At 45.9% G+C, this 19,656-nt stretch overlaps 1 protein-coding gene across 1 annotated transcript in view; it reads right to left on the bottom strand.

The window, feature by feature from the left end:
* Nucleotides 1–13,234: 13,234 nt before the first annotated feature.
* The window catches only part of LOC123138067 (probable amino acid permease 7), a 9,733-nt gene continuing 3,311 nt past the window's right edge, over nucleotides 13,235–19,656 (bottom strand). Inside the window, exons 4-7 of the mRNA XM_044557962.1 lie at nucleotides 14,403–14,632; nucleotides 14,192–14,325; nucleotides 13,871–14,092; nucleotides 13,235–13,790 (exon numbers count right to left, since the gene is read on the bottom strand). Coding sequence (XP_044413897.1) covers nucleotides 13,407–13,790; nucleotides 13,871–14,092; nucleotides 14,192–14,325; nucleotides 14,403–14,632 — 970 coding nt within the window. The 3' untranslated portion in view covers nucleotides 13,235–13,406. The remainder of the gene's footprint in view (nucleotides 13,791–13,870; nucleotides 14,093–14,191; nucleotides 14,326–14,402; nucleotides 14,633–19,656) is intronic.

Below are 19,656 nucleotides of genomic sequence, written 5' to 3'. Positions count from 1 at the left end.
TGTTCAGAAACGGAGAGCATGCCAAGTTGATGCGATGGCACAATGAGTACCGTAAGAAAGACGGGAAGTTGAGAGCACCCGCCGACGAGTTGCAGTGGAGAAAAATCGAGAGAAAGTACTGGGCTGAGTTTGCATATGACCCAAGGAACGTATGGTTTGCTTTAAGCGTGGATGGCATTAATCCTTTCAGGGAGCAGAGCAGCAATCACAGCACCTGGCCTGTGACTCTATGTATGTATAACCTTCCTCCTTGGATGTGCATGAAGCGAAAGTTCATTATGATGACAGTTCTCATCCAAGGCCCTAAGCAACCCGGCAACGACATTGATGTGTACCTAAGGCCATTAGTTGAAGAACTTTTATAGCTGTGGAATGGAAACGGTGTACGTATGTGGGATGAGCACAAACAGGAGGAATTTGACCTAAAGGCGTTGCTATTCGTGACCATCAATGATTGGCACGCTCTCAGTAACCTTTCAGGACAGACAAACAAGGGATACCACGCATGCACGCACTGTTTACTTGACACCAAAAGTATATACCTGGGAAGCTGCAGGAAGAATGTGTACCTGGGCCATCGTCGATTTCTTCCGACCAACCATCAATATCGAAAGAAAGGCAAGCATTTCAAAGGCGAGGCAGATCACCGGAAGAAGCCCGCCATGCGTACAGGTGATCACGTACTTTCTATGGTCAATGATTTACACGTAATCTTTGCAAAGGGTCCCGGCGCACTAGTTGTTCCGAATGACGCTGGGGGACACGCACCCATGTGGAAGAAGAAATCTATATTTTGGGACCTACCCTACTGGAAAGACCTAGAGGTCCGCTCTTTAATTGACGTGATGCACATGATGAAGAACCTTTGCGTGAACCTTCTAGGCTTCTTGGGCGTGTATGGAAAGACAAAAGATACAGCTGAGGCACGGGAGGACCTGCAACGTTTGCACGAAAAAGACGGCATGCCTCCAAAGCAGTATGAAGGTCCTGCCAGCTATGCTCTTACCAAAGAAGAGAAGGAAATCTTCTTTGAATGCCTGCTTAGTATGAAGGTCCCGACTGGCTTCTCGTTGAATATGAAGGGAATAATAAATATGCCAGAGAAAAAGTTCCAGAACCTAAAGTCTCATGACTGCCACGTGATTATGACGCAACTGCTTCCGGTTGCATTGAGGGGGCTTCTACCGGAAAACGTCCGATTAGCCATTGTGAAGCTATGTGCATTCCTCAATGCAATCTCTCAGAAGGTGATCGATCTAAAAATCATACCAAGGCTAAGGAGTGATGTGGTGCAATGTCTTGTCAGTTTCGAGCTGGTGTTCCCACCATCCTTCTTCAATATCATGACGCACGTCCTAGTTCACCTAGTCGACGAGATTGTCATTCTGGGCCCCGTATTTCTACACAATATGTACCCCTTTGAGAGGTTCATGGGAGTCCTAAAGAAATATGTCTGTAACCACGCTAGGCCAGAAGGAAGCATCTCCATGGGCCATCAAATAGAGGATGTCATCGGGTTTTGTGTTGACTTCATTCCTGGCCTTAAGAAGATAGGTCTCCCTAAATCGCGGTATGAGGGGAGACTGACTGGAAAAGGCATGCTTGGAAGGGACTCAATAATATGCAGGGACGAATATTCTTGGTCTCAAGCACGCTACACAGTCCTACAGAACTCTACCTTGGTGACCCCGTATGTCGATGAACACAAGAACAGTCTGCGCTCCAAACACCCGGAGCAGTGCAACGACTGGATTACATGTGAACACATCAGGACTTTCAGCAGTTGGTTGGAAACACGTCTCAGAGGTGAAAACACTGTTTGTGATGAGCTGTACTTGTTGTCCAGGGGACCATCTTCGACTGTTACGATTTGGAAAGGATATGAGATAAATGGGAATACATTTTACACGATTGACCAATATAAAAAGAGCACCAACCAAAACAGCGGTGTCCGCTTTGATGCAACAACCGAGAGGGGAAAGGACACGTATTATGGTTACATAGTGGACATACGGGAACTTGACTACGGACATGATTTTAAGGTTCCTTTGTTTAAGTGCAAATGGGTCAATCTGTCAGGAGGCGGGGTACAGGTAGACCCACAGTACGTAATGACAACAGTGGATCTGAAAAATCTTGGGTACACTAACGAACCGTTCGTCCTAGCCAATGATGTGGCACAGGTTGTCTATGTGAAGGACATGTCTACCAGACTGAGAAAAAGAAAAGATAAGGAAGCGAATACATCATACGATGAGCCAAAGCGCCACATAGTTCTTTCAGAAAAAATGGACATCGTCGGAGTGGAGGGAAAGACAGACATGTCTGAAGATTATGAAAAGTTTCATAAAATTCCTCCCTTCAAAGTCAAGGCTGACCCCAGCATCCTGATAAACGATGAAGATTGTCCATGGTTACGGCGCAATAAGCAAATGACACAAGCGAAGAAAAAGTGAAGACTTTCTCCCGCAACTATTATGATGATACCATGCCAACTTTGTAACAGACGAGTATGATACCATTGTCCGTTTTGTACATGCACATGCTATGTGCGTGAAATTATGATACCATGCCAACTTCCAACTTTTTCAGAGTTCATTTGAAATGCTTTAATGTCTTATTGTTCGGCCCTCATAATACCATTAATCCTGGTTCGCTCCTTGTCAACTATGTTCTCACCAAGAACACTCTCAAGAGGGCAGCCACGTGGGCCATTGGTCCCGGTTCGTCTGGACCTTTTTTCTCTATAGGCGCATCTATGTTCATTTTTTAGTAAAGTTAATCACAAACTTGTGATTCACACAAATTTCAAAGAATTCAAATTTTAACTATTCAAATTTGAAAACTAATGGCACTAACAGAAAGTTTATAATTTTTGTGACTTAAAAGAAAAATAGTTAAACATAAACTTTAATAAAATAAATAAAAATAGCAACAATAAGTATTTTGTTGTAAGTAGAAACAAAATAAGATAAATAAAGCAACAATGAAAACAAAAAAAACAAAATAATTTTTCTAAAACTATTGGCAGTAACAGAAAGTTTATAATTTTTCTGACCTAAAAGCAAAAAAGAATTAAAAAATAAAGCAAAAAAACAAAAGAAAATAAATAATGCAAAAAACAAAACAAAAAAACTGGGGAAAAAATAAAAAAATTGCCATCTATTGGGCCACCACGGCCTGAATACGACTAGAAACCCAACCTGGGCCAGGATTCAAGCCCACAGTAGGCCCAACAGGCCCACAGAAGCATAGTGTGAGATTAGACCCGTAAGCCTGCATTTGAGAGGAGCTCGAGAGGGTAGCCGCAGCAGGGCTTATAAACCACTTCGAGCCCCTCTTAACTAGCAAGGTGGGACTAAATTTTGGCCGCGACGCGGGCAGCGCACGGGCCTTTGTTTAAGTTGGCGGCACCAACCGGGACTAAAGGGGTGCATTGGTCCCGATTGGTGCTACGAACCGAGACCAATGCCCACCCTTTAGTCCCGGTTCATGGCACCAACCAGGACCAAAGGCCGCCGCTTTCCGCCCTTTGGGCTGCTGAAAAGAGGCATTTGGTCCCGGTTGGTGGCACCAACCGGGACTAAAGGGGGCATTGGTCCCGGTTCGTGCCACGAACCGGGACCAATGCTCTTGATATATATACATCACATAGCAGTTTTCGACCAAATCCCCCACTTCTCCCTTGCTCCTCCTCGTCGTCGTCGTCGCCGCCCGACGCCCCTGCTCCACCTTGCCGTCGCCGCCGCCACCGACGCCGTCAGGCTACTCGCCTTCGCCGTCGCCGCCGCCCCCTGTGAGCACATGCTCCCGCGCCCCTCCCGTCCCGCGCCCCTGCGTGGCCGCCGCGCCGCCGCCCCTGCCCTACGCGGCCGCCGCGCGCCGCCCTGTCCTACGCTGCCGCCGCGCCGCCGCCCCTGCCCTTCATTTTTTTGTGCATATGTGTATATATGCATTTTTTTGTGTATATATGTGTATTTTTTGTGTATATATGTGTATACATATATGTGTTTGTATGTGTATATATGTGCATTTTTTTGTGTATATATGTGTATACATATAAGTGTTTGTATGTGTATTTTTTGTGTGTATATATGTGTTTGTATGTGTATATATGTGCATTTTTTCGTATATATAATGTATATATGTATGTGGTAGCTATATGATGAATGGATGTGGCTATCTATGTATGAATATAATGTTCATAGATTTTTTTTGTTTATATATGTTTTTTAATATATGTATTAATTTTTTATTTAGGTTGTTAGTAGATATCGATTTTAGGTTAGTGCATTTTAGGTTAGTGTAGAGGAAAAAGTAAAATAAGGAAAAGGAAGAAAAGAAGAAGAAGGAAGAAGGAAGAAGAAGAAGAAAAAGAAGGAGAGGGAAAAGGGAAATAAGAAGAGGAGGAAAGGAGAAGAAGAGGAGAGGAAGAAGAGGAGAAATAAATAAGAAGAGGAAAAAAGAAGAAAAAGAAGAGGAGAAGAAGAAAGGAATAGAGGGGAAGAAATAAAAATAGAATATTTTCTATTTTTTCTTCTTCTCCTCTATTCCTTTCTTCTTCTCCTCTTTTTTCTTTTTTTTTCTTCGATCTTCTCCTCTGTCGTCGTCGATATACCCCCCCTCGGCCCTCTCACTCGACCAAAACTCTCGAGGACACCCAAACCCTAGAGAAAAAATGATGTTGGTCTCCTACCCCCTCCTACTGCGCCCCTACCCGACAAACTCTCTTGAGGCCACCCAAATTTACCAAGTTAAAAGAGCGTTGTCGTCGAGGCCACCCCAAACCCTTGAAGCGTTGTGTCGAGGCCACCCCAAACCCTTGAAGAGTTGTCTAGGCCACCCCAAAACCTAGAGAAGCAGCGTCGAGGCCACTAACATGATTCCTTATTGTGATTAGCTAGCTAGTTCTACGTTTGCCACTAATATATATCCATCTGTACCATGTTTGAATAATAATTGACATGTTGTAAATATTTGCAGAAACTATGGAGCACTACCGAGACAAAGCAACAGAAGCGATGTTGGGGGAGATAATCGCAAAAGGAACTGATGTCATTGCGTCATTTTTCAACGATGTCGTTGGTCAGGAAGGACTGGGTGAAGAAGAGGGCTATGTTCATGATGGCTCTGGCCCATTAATGCCGGTACAAGAAGAGGGCTATGTTCATGATGGCTCCGGTGATGACCCAATGGAGGTACAAGAAGGAGACCGTGCTGACTGCTCCGGTGACCGAACCGAGTCCGGCCAGGTATATATATATATTAGTTAAGCCCGTGCTGACTAGTTAATTGATGCATTCATTGTTTTGGTATATGTACACATATTAATTAACTTTCTTCCTTTTTCTAGCCCTCCGGATCGAGCACAACTTTGGTAAGGAGATGAGGCCCGAAGAAAAATTTGAGCTCGGATGAAAGGTTTGAGATCACAACAATCGCGTGCGACGGCAAACCGATTGAACCCATCCGGACAAAGAACGCATTTGTTGCTCAGTGCGGGGTTCTTGTTAGGGACAAGATCCCGATCAGCATCCACCAATGGTATAAGCCTAAGGAGGAAGACCCTCAGGTGTCTTGTGTCAATGATATGCAGAAAGATGATCTTTGGACTGAGCTGAAGGCAAATTTCACCCTACCGCCAGAGGAGGATCCGGAGAAGCCAGTTAAAGAGCAATTAATCAAGTCTTGTGCTCTTAAGAAGATGGCAGACCTATTCAGGAGGTGGAGGAAAGAGCTGAAAAAGTTTGTCGACAAAGAAGAGACACCAAAATTCATCGGCAAATATGAGAAGATCAGAGATCACTGGCCCGCATTGGTGGCCTACACGACATCGGAAAAGAGTAAGAAGATGTCAGTGACAAACAAGCTAAATGCTGTGAAGAAGAAGTTTCACCATCGCACGGGGTCAGGTGGCTACCTGCGAGCCCGGCCTAAGTGGTCCAAGGCTGAGAATGATCTGCTTGATAAAGGGATCGAACCGGAGACAATGACATGGCCAGACCGTTGCCGGACTTGGTTCTTCGGGGCTAGCGGAACCTTGGACCCTGTATCAGGGAAGTGCCATTGGACGGACGAGCAACTGAAAACACCAGTCACAAGGCTTCAGAAGTATATCCATGCAGTACAGCAAGGGACGTTCGTTCCAGACAGGGAGAAGGACGAGCTCACAATGGCCCTCGGGAATCCTGAGCACCTTGGACGGACACGAGGGACGCCAGGCTCCATTCTGTGGAAGGTTGGTTTTCCGGACGCAGGGGGTTACAAAACCCACGAGAGGAGGAAGAAACTGGAGCAGAGCCAACTGCAGGCGCTGCACGAAAGGGTAATGGGGCTAGAGGAACGAGAAGCAGATCGCAACAAACGACCTGCCGAAGCTTCCCCCGAAGCTACCCTGCCATCTCAGCGGAGAAGCAGCGTGGCTTCCACCGAGCTGCTTCAGCCGGAGCATGTCTTGATGGCTCCTGCCAGCTATCCCGTGGATGCTATCACGGGGGCTCAAAATTGCCACATTATGACGCGATGGATGAATTTGAAGGTCAAGGCGGCTGTTGGCTCTGTTTATCCTACTAAACAAGGAGCAACTTATCACTGCCGGCCGATTCCAGAAGGATAAGTCAGGGTGATGGTGGATGAAATAACGGAGGGATTTGAGGACCTCCAGCTTGACTACCCTACCGGTGAAGGGGAGACTAGGCTGGGTTCTGCTCTGAAGACTCCATGCCTATGGCGGAAGGAGCTCATCATCCTTCCGAACTGGACTCCTCCGCCTCCTCCTCCTCCTTCGGCGAGTCAGGGCACTCCACCTCCTCCACCGCCTCCTCCTCCGGTGAGTGTCGATCAGGGCACTGGGCCTCCTTCTCCGGCGCGTGGCGGCACTCCGCCTCCTTCTCCGCCTGCGCTGGCATGCCCGAGCAACCAGTAGCCTCCTCCTTCTCCGGCGCGTGATGGCACTCCGCCTCCTTCTCCGCTTGTGCCAGCGCGCCCGAGCAGCCAACACCTTCCTCCTTCTTCGCCTCGCCAGGAAGGGCGGAAGAGACCCGCCGCCGCCCCGGCTGCTCCGGCGCGTCGTAGTCCTTCTCCTCTGCCTCGTAAGCAAGCACGAAAGAAGACAGGCGCCACAGCCGCTCTGTCTGCTCCGGCGTCTAGCAGTACAGCTAGCAGAGGCGGGAGGCAATACAGATACGGTCCACCTCTCAAGCCTCTAGAGAAGTTACCGTACAAGAGGGCCAAGGAGGAAAACGCGATGATCGTGCGGGCCCACATGAAGGACTTCTTTGAAGGGGTGAAATCAAAGAGACATCCACCTCCGGAGGAGAAGGTAGATCCGGTGAAAGCAAAGCGCACTATCGATGCCCTGAGGAAACCACCAAAGTCTCTGCCAAGAACCAACTATGAGCGCATTACTGAACAGACATATCTTGAAGCCCAGCGGTCAGGAAGTACTATCAGTGATAAAAGGTTAAAAGAACGAGCAGCTGGGAAAAAAATTGCCCAACTCGACGAACAAGCACTGCAATCGTGCCCCCGCTCAATGTGTCTAATGCTCCGGCGACGGTGGCCGGTTATGGCAATCTTGGAGATTACCTGCCTGACGATCAACTTCCTGATTTCTTGGAGGTGGACGAACAAAAATACGAGTACGGGAAGCCTCTCATCAAAGATGAAAAATCTCTAACAACTATGATGCGAAGATTCCATAATTGGTACATGAAAACCTGCACAGAGTCTGGGGGGGTCGAATGCTTTGTATCTGAATATTAAAGAGGAGCACGACCTCGTTGCAACTGATCTGTTGACTGTTCCATTTGATGAGTTCTTCGCGTTCTTCAATCAAAAGGCCCTCGATAAACTAATGGTCTTTTGCTACTGTCTGTAAGTACTATTTCTGTCATTAAGTCTCTATATATAGCTCGGCTCTTCCATTGCATGTATTTATTATTAATTATCCTCACTATATTAAGCAGATTGAAGATCATCGAGTGCAAAAAACAAGAAATGTATGATATTGGGTTCATTAACACAAATATCATAGATGAATTTCTGGTTAAAAAGCACCCCGCAGAGGCCGAGGAGAACTTGCTACAATCGTTGATCAAAAATCAAAACAAAGATTTAATACTCTTTCCTTACAACTCCCAGTGAGTGTTACAGTCGTGTGCATATTCGGTTTCCCTTATTACTCGAGCGAGGTTATAGTAATGTAATTGATGAGTTATGCATGCGTGCGCAGATTCCACTATGTTCTTCTGGAGATTAAGCTTGAGCGGGGAGTAGTAAACGTCTTAGACTCGAGAAGAAAAGATCCCCAAACCTATGCGGACATGACTAAAATACTCAACAAGTAAGTTCAATCGATCATTTATCGCACCATATCGGCAACTTTTTGTTCATTTCCTGATATCTCAAGTAATAATATTTATTTTCTTTGTCTTGCAGGGTTTGGAAACAGTTCACCGCAGAAGTTCCGGGACTGCCGAAGGAGCTGCGATATACATACCCGAAAGTAAGTACTACTAGCTAGCTAGTTGCACGCATCTCCCGTTGATTCTATAGCTGTACTTTCATCAATGTCATTTATAATGCTTCATTATTAGTTTGATTGACCTCTATTTCTCGTAAAGTGCTTGTGGCAGGAACAAGGGAATGATTTCTGTGGATACTACGTGTGCGAGTTCATCTACAGCGCGACTTTGAAAAATAAGCGGGGCTACTCTAAAAGACAATATGAAGTGCGTAAGCAATAATATTCACAATTTCATTTTATTACACCATCATTTCTGTTGAGTTTCATTCATATATGTATTAACCCCCTTCTTCAAATTAGACGTGGCAGATGCGGGATGAACTCCTAGAACAAGATCCCATGAAAGCAACTCAAGAGGAATTGGCGGGATTCTTTCTTGACCACGTCATCAATAAAGCCAGAGAATATCATGTGGAAATTGATTTCAATTGCTAGGGGATTGTAAGAGATTTTACATATTGTATATGTATGTAGCCAGTAGCGTCGGATAGATAATACGAAAACTTGTTGTTCGACCAATCTCTTGGAGAAGGAAAGGTCGATCGATCACTTCTCTCGGTATGCATGACGAATTTCTGTACTTAATGGTTCCCTTCATTTTCTTACTAGCTAGCGTGTCGAGGGCCTCTCTATGTACAGTACCTAGCGTCGACCAAGCACGGACATAAGAGAGGACACTTCTCTCTATTAATTAGCTAGCTAACACAATATATGAAACACCTAAATTAACCCCCCAAAACCCCCAAACCCCCCCCCCTTTCAAAAAAAACAAAAACCACGGCCACTGAAATGCTGACGCGTGGATGCCTTTTGGTCCCGGTTGGTGCCACCAACCGGGACCAAAGGCCCTCCTGCCTGGGCTCGGCGCACCGGCCACATGGAGGCACATCTGTCCCGGTTTGTATTAGAACCGGGACTAAAGGGGGGAGGCATTAGTCACGACCCTTTAGTCCCAGTTCATGAATCGGGACTAAAGGCCCTTACGAACCGGGACTGATGCCCCCTTTTCTACTAGTGCGGGCCAACGCATTAACGAGCCACAAACGGGCCGACTATAACCTCGGGCTGAATTTGGCCCACAAGCAGAAAATGAAAATAATGGACCGTAAGTAAACAAATGCTGGAAATGAGCCCAAGAATAAATGGGCCCTGAGAAGGTCGAAAGATAACATGGGCTGGAAACGGCCCAACAGAATAACAGACCGTTAACGGGTATAAGGTGATACACTGTTCATTACGGGCCAATTTCACCATGGGCCGTTAATGGGTATAAAGTGATACACTGTTCATTACGGGCTAGTTTCACCACGGGCCATTAATGGGCCAAGAGTTACAAAGGGACTCATATGGGCCGAAAGACGTCATGGGCCATACATGGGCCAAAAGTTAAAACGGGTTGGAATCATATTGGACGGCCCAGATGATGCTACTGGGCCTAATTTGGATAGGTCGCAATGGGCCCTGGGTTAGCGGGTTGTAAATGGGCTATATGCAAACATGCCTTTAACAAGCTTTCCATGGGCCGGCTCGCTACCTTTTGACCAAGTCAAACGAGTCGGCCTTTTCACAGGAATGGGCCTCTATTGGGCCATGCCACGTGTCGACGTATCATAGGCGCCTTCTGTCCAATGAGTGGATGACATTTGTCCCAATGGTGAGCCGACATGTGTTTCCTTCAGCCAATGATGATTTTACACGTGGAAAATCCCCATTGGTCGGGGCTGTTAACGGGTTATCGGATCCAAAACCGGACCCGATAGCTTAACGGCGTTCCGTTACAGTGGATGCCACGTGTCGGTCACCCTTGATGAAAGCACTTCTGTGACGCACGATTTATCGTCATGGAAGTGGACACTTCCGTGATGATAATTTTGGTAATGTCATGGAACACTTCTATGACAACACATGTATGACTATCTTGATTCTGTCATAAAATCGTCATAGATGTACATGCATGACAGAAAACGTGACCTACTGTGACAAACATGTATCATCACGGAAGTGTATTTTTTTGTAGTGTAAGCAATGACTTCACGAAGACAACTGTAAAGTAAGGAGAGTAAAGGATAGAACCAGTAGCTTGACAAAGACAAGGATTTGGTAGACTAGTTCCAGTTGCTGTGACAACTGTACGTCTGGTTAGGGAGGTTGAGATTTAACTCAGAACACTGTGTCTTCACCTTATTCCCCTTGAGCTAAGGACACCCAGTCCTTGCCCAATCACTCTGGTAAGTCTTCAAGGTAGACTTCCAAACCTTCACAGACTTCGTTCATCGGCAATCCACAATGACTCTTGGATGCTCAGAATATGACGCCTAACCAGCTGGAGGATTCACAGTCCTCAAGTGTAATAAGTCTTCAGATCACGAGGACAGAAAGATTTCAGTGATGCCTAACACTCTTTGGCTCTGGGTGTTTTGGGCTTTTTCCTAGTAAGGATTTCTCTCTCAAATGCTTCGGAGGTGGGTTGCTCTCAAACGACAAAAACTATGCACTAACTCTAAGCAGCCACCAATTTATGGTGTAGGGGGTGGGCTATTTATAGCTAGGAGGCAACCCGACCTGATTTGTCCAAAATGACCCTAGGTCACTAAGGAACTGACACGTGTCCAACGGCCAGATTTCAAACACACGCGGCAGCTTGGCTTGAGCTACAAGCAAAGCTGACTCATCCAGCTCTGAATAAGATTTGCTCTCATTGTCTTCGCTCGAACACATAGGATTTGGTTGAGCATCACTTCAGTCACTCTGACTTTGTTCACTTGGACCCCACTTAACAGTATGGTGGTTCCTATGACTCAATAAGAAGAAAAGGAAACTACGAAACAACTATGTCTTCGCACTATATAGTTTTCAAGTGAATAGCTTCACGCATCATAATCTTTGTCGTGAATGTCTTCACGAACCACCATTGTCTTCAATGTCTTCTCACATTTTTAGGGGTCATCTCTGGTAGGTAAACCAAATCAATGACGGACACTACATGTGTTATTCCGCAATTCTCACAAATACATTAGTCCTTCAACCATGTTTGTCGTCAATACTCCAAAACTAACTAGGGGTCCCGGCGCGTGTGCCTTTTGTGTGTTTTCAGGGCTTGTTGAGCTGTGCCCTCAGCATTAACCCTTCGACTATTTTTCTGTCTGGACCTTGTGTGTGTGTGTGTGTGTGTTTGTGTGCTTGAACCTTGTTGGATGTTGGCTTCGATATTTGCTTTATAATATAAAGCGGGGCGAAAGCCTTTTTTGATAGAAAAAACCAACTAGAGGTGGCACTAGATGCACTTACAGTACTAGTATGGCGGATGCAATTGTGTCGGTCAGGGCACCGGCGGTTGCACGATTGGCACCGACGAATCACACGCTTTTCTGAAGGACGTACGGGTGACCAGCTGCCACCAAGGCGTCCTCCCTTTGGGACAAAAGTAGGCAAGAGTCTTAGGTGTACAAAAGTTGAAACTTTAGGGAAAATAAAGTTTGTGGGATCTAGTAGCTAGGTGTTAATCCTCCTAAAGCAGACAATTTCTCCTAAAATATAACTTATCGTTATCTGCTGGAGATGCTCTAGTCTGGACATGCGACGCTCATCATATTTACCCAACCACTTTACCCACCTCAGCACCGACCCGGCCCTCGGCACCACCGCCAAAGTTGCCTCTGTCGACTTCCTGTTGTTAGAATCGACTGACACCGCCATCCTGTAACTCTGTCGACCTCTCCCCACCCCTTCTCATCAGTCGAGGTGGCTAGAATCACCTTTTCCGCCGCCGCCGACGAGCCCGTCGTCACTAAGCTTCGCCTGGTCGCCGCTGAGGTCAGTTTTCTCCGTAATTAGACTAGCCGACCTCACAAATAATATAGCAAGCTGCAGCGTATGCCAGAGCTGGCCGGCGCAGCCAGAACCAGAGAAGTAGTATGTCATTGGCGTCATCGACGTTGTTGCGCTACTTCCAGATTGCATTCAACGCATCCTCGCTCGTGCATCGCTTGTGCCTTGTGCGGCCACCTTGGCAGCATAGGCGGTCTCTGCCGCCGCCTTGGAGCGCAAGCCAAAGCTCTGCCGCTGGCGCTCCGACCGCCTCTGCACAGAAGATATTTGCTTCCGTGGTTTTTTTTCCCAAAAAAACCCATTTTACAACGAAAAGTCTCAAAATGACTATTAAATTTCATTATGTTTAGATGAAGAGGTTGTGGGAGACGATGTTCGTCAATTCGTCGTCGGATAAGTACAAAGACGATGAATTTGAGTTGGTGGGTGACATGGTTGATATGGAGGAGGATTTTAAGAGGCCATGACATGGTTCTCAATTAGGTTTAAGGATGGTTTTTCGAGACTGCCATGTGTCATGATGGTTTAGTGAGGGATTATTTTGCGGCTAATTAAATATATTACCTTTGCTATTTTTGGAGCCGATTGCACGTGCATCAGTTTTTTTAGCACCATTACAAAATATGTGGAGAAACTTGATCCCTAGTTTGCACGAGAGACAACACTTATAAATCAACCAAGTTTTAGGACAGGGGATCTACTAGATGAGCAACAGTGGTTCCCTAAAAAAAGGGAAATGGGATAGGGATCTGCTACGAGATGCTCTAGAGTCTGTTAGAGCTGGGGTGATGACGGCAATGCACCTTCGGATGTGTATTTGTAGTTGTCGCCAACTGGCCTACAAAAATGATTGTTACTTTTGTGATCTTTGTATTGTCATGTTGATCGAAGTGTTTTTTTATAATGCTTTTCATAAGGCAGGATTTACGTTTTTTTTATACAAATTAACACATTCGTAGCTACACAAAAATCAGGGTTGCTGCAGTTGCGAGCTGAAGAAAATTAAGTGATCGAACCGCATATGTACTAGCCTACTAGGCTACTATACTAGCTAGGTTCTGTTGGGGCCGAACACCCCCACGGCGGAGCCAACCGAGGCGAAGGCGGCGACGAGCAAGCAGGTGGCGCTGAAGGCCTGAATGGCGAGCCACCGCGTCGTCCACGGCGCCACCTTGTTCTGCGCAAGGTACATCTGGACGGGGAAGTGGATGTCCAGCGGCCAGAAGGTGAAGGCGCCGATGAGCCCCACCACCTGGTTGAAGTAGGGGTACCACACAGCCACCGCCGTCACCGCCGCCACGTAAGCCGTGCGGAAGCACAACCTGAACACGTTCACGCGCCGCCGCCAGCCGAGCAGCGGCAGCTCCACCTCGACGACCCAGGCCTCCACGCCGAACCGCCGCTCCACGACGGCGAACGCCGGCTGGCTGTACAGCTGAACACATACGTAATTCGCGAGCGGCGTTAGGTCGCGGTTGCACGCGGTACATACATAGGATAGCAGTAGGTGCTTGCCTGGTAGCCGCCGAGGAGGTGGAGGACGACGCAGAGGTTAGCGAGGTCGATGAGCCAGTAGGGCTCGCCGAAGCCGGTGAGGAGGTTCCCCGGCGTGCCGTCGCCGAACGCCGCGTAGCCGAAGCACCCGCACCCGAGGTAGAAGAAGGTGGTGACCGCGATGCTTGCCCTCGACGCCTTCTTCATCGTCTTGCTCTCCGCCGGCGGCGACCTCAGCGTGTCCTGCTTGATCATACCGTGTCAGCTCGGTCCCTTTCCTTACACTAGAGCGCATGCAAGCGCACTGGCATTTTGTGCATATGCAAATGCATACCGGCCTACCTCTATTTCCAGAAGCACCAAGGTGTAAGGGTAGGCGAAGGCGATGTCCCCGAGGGACTGTGCGACGCGCCACACCTTCTGCACCGGGGATACCAGGGGAATGCCTCCGATTCCCCCCTTGATCACCCCATTTTCTGAAGAAAGGAATTGTCACATGGCCGATCATGTGTGCGATCGAGTGCGTCGTGCTATCTGAGACGCACGCACGTACCGATCACTTTGGCGGCGCCGAGGCCGAAGCCGACGAAGGAGTAGAAGAAGGACATGACGGCGGCGAAGACGGAGAGCCACGCCATGTTGTGGAAGTCCGGTATCTGCGACAGCACTGCCTGCGCGAGGCCGAACAGGAGCATGTAGTAGACGTCTGAGCCACCGGCGGCGGCGGTGGAGAGCGGTGCGCCCTGGCCTTCCCGGCCGTAGCGGTTCGCTTCATGAATCGCCCTGATAAATCAGAGTACAACAACCAATAAGAGAGCGGTATTTCAGCAACTGAAAGAAAAAACAGTTCTGGTCAACAGTGCAGACAAGCACCCTCTCTGAACAGTAAAAAAATTCTGAAACTTTGTGAGATTGATTATGATCAAATGTTGTAGGTGCTTGCAAAATCTTATGTCCAAATAACTTTCTAAGAGCCCATAGAGGAAATAACAAAATTGATGCTCGAACATGTGTGCATTGTTGACCAGAACTGTTTTTTTAGCTCATCCGATGTCGTATGGATACCAATTTTTGCATGCATGTAAGAATTTTAATCATAAACAGTGTCACAAAATTTCAGATTTTTTTGGTTTTTTTTATTTTTTTATTTTGAGGGTACCATGGAACTCGAGTTACACAACAACTTTCTGTTTCATTAATCGCTCAACGGAAAGGTAACAATATCCGGTTATAGTTGTACAACCGGTTTAACTACCAAGAACCATCGAGCAAAGGGAACTATAGAAAGAGAGAGCGAGTTGGAGCAGCTACTAGGAAACCTGCTATAGGTGCTCGACATCGAATCACCTATTACGGGGCAAAAACCTGGTACCACCAAGACTAACATAGAAAGTAGTGTGACAGCCTCGCAAACAAAATGAGAAAGACTAATATAAAAAGCCACAAAACACATGACCAGACTGATGATCCCAACAAACAAAAGTTCCACTTAGCAAAGTGTTAGTCCATTTGAGCATAGAGGAAAGCAGGCCGAGACCGGGGACGACGCGGCTGGCTACAACCCGCTGGCGGAGGCGAGGAAGGGTTGAGTGGTGCGGGTAGGGCCTTTTCGTTTTCACCGCCACTCCTATTGGATAGCCGGCAGAGCTCGAGCCGGGAATGACGTGACTGGCCGCTGCCTCGCCGGGACCTCACCGGAGGCGGGGACGACGCGATTTTGTCAATGTCGGAGGAGAGATGGTGGTCACCAGAGTGTTCGGAGAGAGCTGTGTGTTGAAGGAGGAAGAAGCGGTGAGTGGTTGGAGGAGGAAGAAGCGGGCACAACCGATGGATTAGAATCCAATGGCTTGTGACAAATCCATTGATTCTAAAAAGAATTTCAAATGAGTAAGTGCAGTCCCAAGAGCGACCGAGCGGTAGAAAAGTGGTGGCGACAAAACATGATTGACTTAGATGTGGTGGTGCTTCTTGAGTACTCGGTCTTAAGCTCCAGGTGAAAACCCTAGGTTTGATCTGAGTTTTGGTTACACCTTGCAGTAAGGATGTTTTTATGTCATTGCTTTGTTGAAGACATTGCTCGAATATGCTCGGATTTGCTCTTCATGGTGAAAACTTAGAATCTGGCCTTTGATGGTTGGATCCGGATGTTGGACACAACAGGACTTTCCAAGGAATTGTGGGGGAGGCTTTAATCATTGCAAGTCATGCCCTAAAAAGAGTTCCCACAAGGAATAAAGATATTACCACATTTGAGGCTTACTTACGAACTACAGATTGTTTGGCGAAAATCAACATGTCAATTCCTAAGAAGCGTAAGCTTGGACCAAAAAATGTTGTTTATGTTTTTCTAGGATATGCTTTTCATAGCATTTACTATAGATTTCTAGTGATGAAATCTTAGGTATCTGACATGAATGTTGGTACAATCACAGAGTCGATGATGCGACTTCCTTTGAGGATATTTCTCCTATGAAAGACATGCTTATCTCATCTTATCAGAGGTCGGAGATAACTCCCAAACCTTTTGTTCCATTGGAACATTCGAAGCGGAAACACATTGTGATTCCTAAGGAGGATGACAATGAAGCTCCTAGAAGGGGCAAAGCGACAAAGAACAACAAAGCCATTTGGTGAAGATTTCACTGTGTATCTCGTGAATGATACTCTCATTTCTATTTCAGAAGGTTATGCATCTCCTGACGGTGACTATTGTAAAGGTGGTGTACATAGTGAAACAGATTCTGTCATGGCTAGCGGGACATGGGAGGTTAGTAATCGTCCTTATGGGTGTAAACATGTAGGATGTAAGTGGGTGTTTAAAGGCTTAGGCCTGATTGTACAAATTAAAAGTACATGGCACAACTTGCAGCCAAGGGTAATACCAAAAAAGGATGAAGATTTCTTTGATACTTATGCGCCCGTGGCTAGATTTACCACCATTATAGTAGTACTTTCATTGTCTGCCTCACACAATCTTCTCATTCGTCAAATGGACGTTAAGACAACTTTCCTAAATGGAGAGTTGGAGGAGAAAATTTACATGGAACAACCTGATGGTTTTGTAGTAGATTGTCATGCAGAGTAAGTTGTTGAAATCTTTGTATGGCTTGAAACAAGCACCAAAAAATGGCATGAGAAGTTAGAAAGAACTTTGACATCTACGGGCTTTGTTGGAAATGAAGCTGACAAATGTGTGTGCTACTGCGATGGTGAGGGCGAGGGAGATACATTGTGTTTGTAGACGACATACTTACATTCGAAACAAATCTCAAGGTCATTGAGGAAGTGAAAGATTTTCTAAATCATAACTTTGAGATGAAAGACCTTGGAGTAGCTGATGTTATCTTGAACATGAAGCTTTTGAGAGGTGATGATGGTGGGATTACTTTGTTGCAGTCTCACTATATGGAGAAGGTTCTGAGTCGCTTTGGATATTCAAATTATAAAGTTCCCCAACACCTTATGATCCGAGTGTGTTGATTCGAAAGAATGAAGGGAAAACAAAGAATCAATTGAGATATTCTCAAATCATTGGCTCGCTTATGTATTTGCTAGCGCTACGATGCCTGACATCTTGTTTGTTGTGAGTAAACTAAGCCGGTTTGTTTCAAACCAAGGAGATGTTCATTGACATGCTCTTGAGAGGATAATGTGTTGTCCAAAAGGTATTGCGAGTTATGGAATTCACTATATCGAGTATCCAAGGGTACTTGAGGGTTGTAGTGATCCGAATTGGATATCACATGCTTATGAGTTTAAAGCCATAAGTGGTTATGTGTTTACACTTGGTGGTGGTGCTATTTTCTAGAAGTCCTGCAAGCATATCATCTTAAGGAGGTCAACCATGGAAGCAGAACTCACAGCATTAGACACAACAATAGTTGAAGCAGAGTGGCTTCGAGAACTTTTTATGAACTTGCCGGTGGTTGAAAAACCAATACCAGCTATACTAATGAATGTGATAATCAAAAAGTGATCGTCAAGGTAAACAACTCTAAGAATAATAAGAAGACGTGAATACATGTAAGAAGGAGACTGAAATCTGTTAGATTTATGAGAAACTCCTGAGTTAAAACACTGGGCTATATAAACACATCGAAGATTCTGGCAGATCCCTTCACACAGGGCAGATCCCAACCATGAGGTGTTTGAATCTACATGACATGCTCCATGCGGCCTTTGTTGTCTTAATGAAGGACTGCACACCAAAAGGGAGCAACATATGCATGTGCACAACCGCCGACCGCACAACCGCTGACCAATCCCCACTCTTGCGTAGGTTGTTCAGATCTTCCTCAATGACACATACATTGTTGAGTTCGTTGTTGTGCAGGTCCAGATTCTTCAATGTGTCATCAAGAGTCAAAGAAGATCCCGAGGACCCAACGCCAGCAACCCCTAATGCACTCGCCGCCATACCGTGGCCATCGTGACAACCTAAATTCACCCAAACCCTAGACCTCCATGCGGCACTAAGGTTGGATGGAAGAAACAACTGACCACATGATCAAACCGAGTGTACTTGGAAGGGAGGGGAGAGGCAACACTAGAAAAAGTAGAGAACAAATATCACCTAGGAGGAAGATTGCCTCCAGCAGAATCAAAGAACGAGTGGTGTGTTAGCTTTGAATTGAAACACTGGTCATCCATCACTTAATTATTCATTTGTTTTTCATTTGGTATCTTAGTCAAGGCATGGTTCTGACAAAGGACAATCTCGCTCACCGCAATTAACAGAGAAGAGAAGCAAGAAGTGTTTTTTTATCATGACGAGACTATTAAACTCCTCTTTCAATGCACTTCTTCGTGTTCTATATGGTAAGTCATCCAAGTCGCATCCAACTTGGTTTCGTCTTGCAGTGTTGTCAATATGTACGGTTAGTGGCTTTATGGTATACCCACAAGTTTGGTGCATTTATAAGGGTGGGAGTGTCACTCTGGCTATGTTGAAAATGCCATAGTTTTCAATAGTAAAATCTTATCTCCAATGCGGGTTATATATCACTCATTGGCTATGTTTGTCGCCTACTCTACAACAACCAGAGGGTTCTTCACCACGGTATGTACGCATTTGGAGCAGGTGGCCAAGGATATTTTTTTACCCCAGACTAGTAGAGGAACATATAGTGTACGGATAGGTCCTCCACCCACTTCGCATAAGCATAATTTCAGTCTAGTATGACTTTGTTGTTGCCGCTGATATTATTATCATCGTGTGGGTGAGTTAGAGTTTGGTTGTGTGCATCCTAGTCATGTAGAGGCTGGGTATATTCTCATTATGCTTTGTCTCTTGATGCAACATTGTTTTATTTCTCCTAGTTCTACTTCCAAGCACAAGATGTGCTGTATTATTTTTTCTACCAATGAGGGCTTTACCTTCACCACCCAAAAGATATCATCATTGGCCCACCGTTAATTAAAAGATGTGGAAAGAGGATGTAGCGCATTTTGGTAGCATCCTTGTTGGCAGAACACAAAATACTAATAAGATGTACCACCTAAGAACAAACTAATCCGAGTTGGTGGGTGGTGAGTTGGGCTGCGAGAGGTTGGCATGAGCTGTAGAATACACTAAATAAAACCAAGTGCATTTCGGAAGAGCAAGCCAATATCAAATTGTATGTAGGCAAATGTACAACTAGTGCCAAGTGTCAAGTACAACTAATTGTTGAATCCAACTTCAAATTATACTCTGAAGTTTGAATACACTTGCATAATAATATACTAGAAATCACTATTAGAGTATTTATTAGACAGTATGCCTTGGAGATTTCCACCATGATATTTATAGTAAAATAATCAGACAC

Source organism: Triticum aestivum, chromosome 6B (assembly GCF_018294505.1).
Source record: "Triticum aestivum cultivar Chinese Spring chromosome 6B, IWGSC CS RefSeq v2.1, whole genome shotgun sequence".
Lineage (NCBI taxonomy): Eukaryota > Viridiplantae > Streptophyta > Magnoliopsida > Poales > Poaceae > Triticum > Triticum aestivum.
Note: the sequence above shows the minus strand (reverse complement) of the source record. Positions and strands in the feature narration are given on the sequence as shown.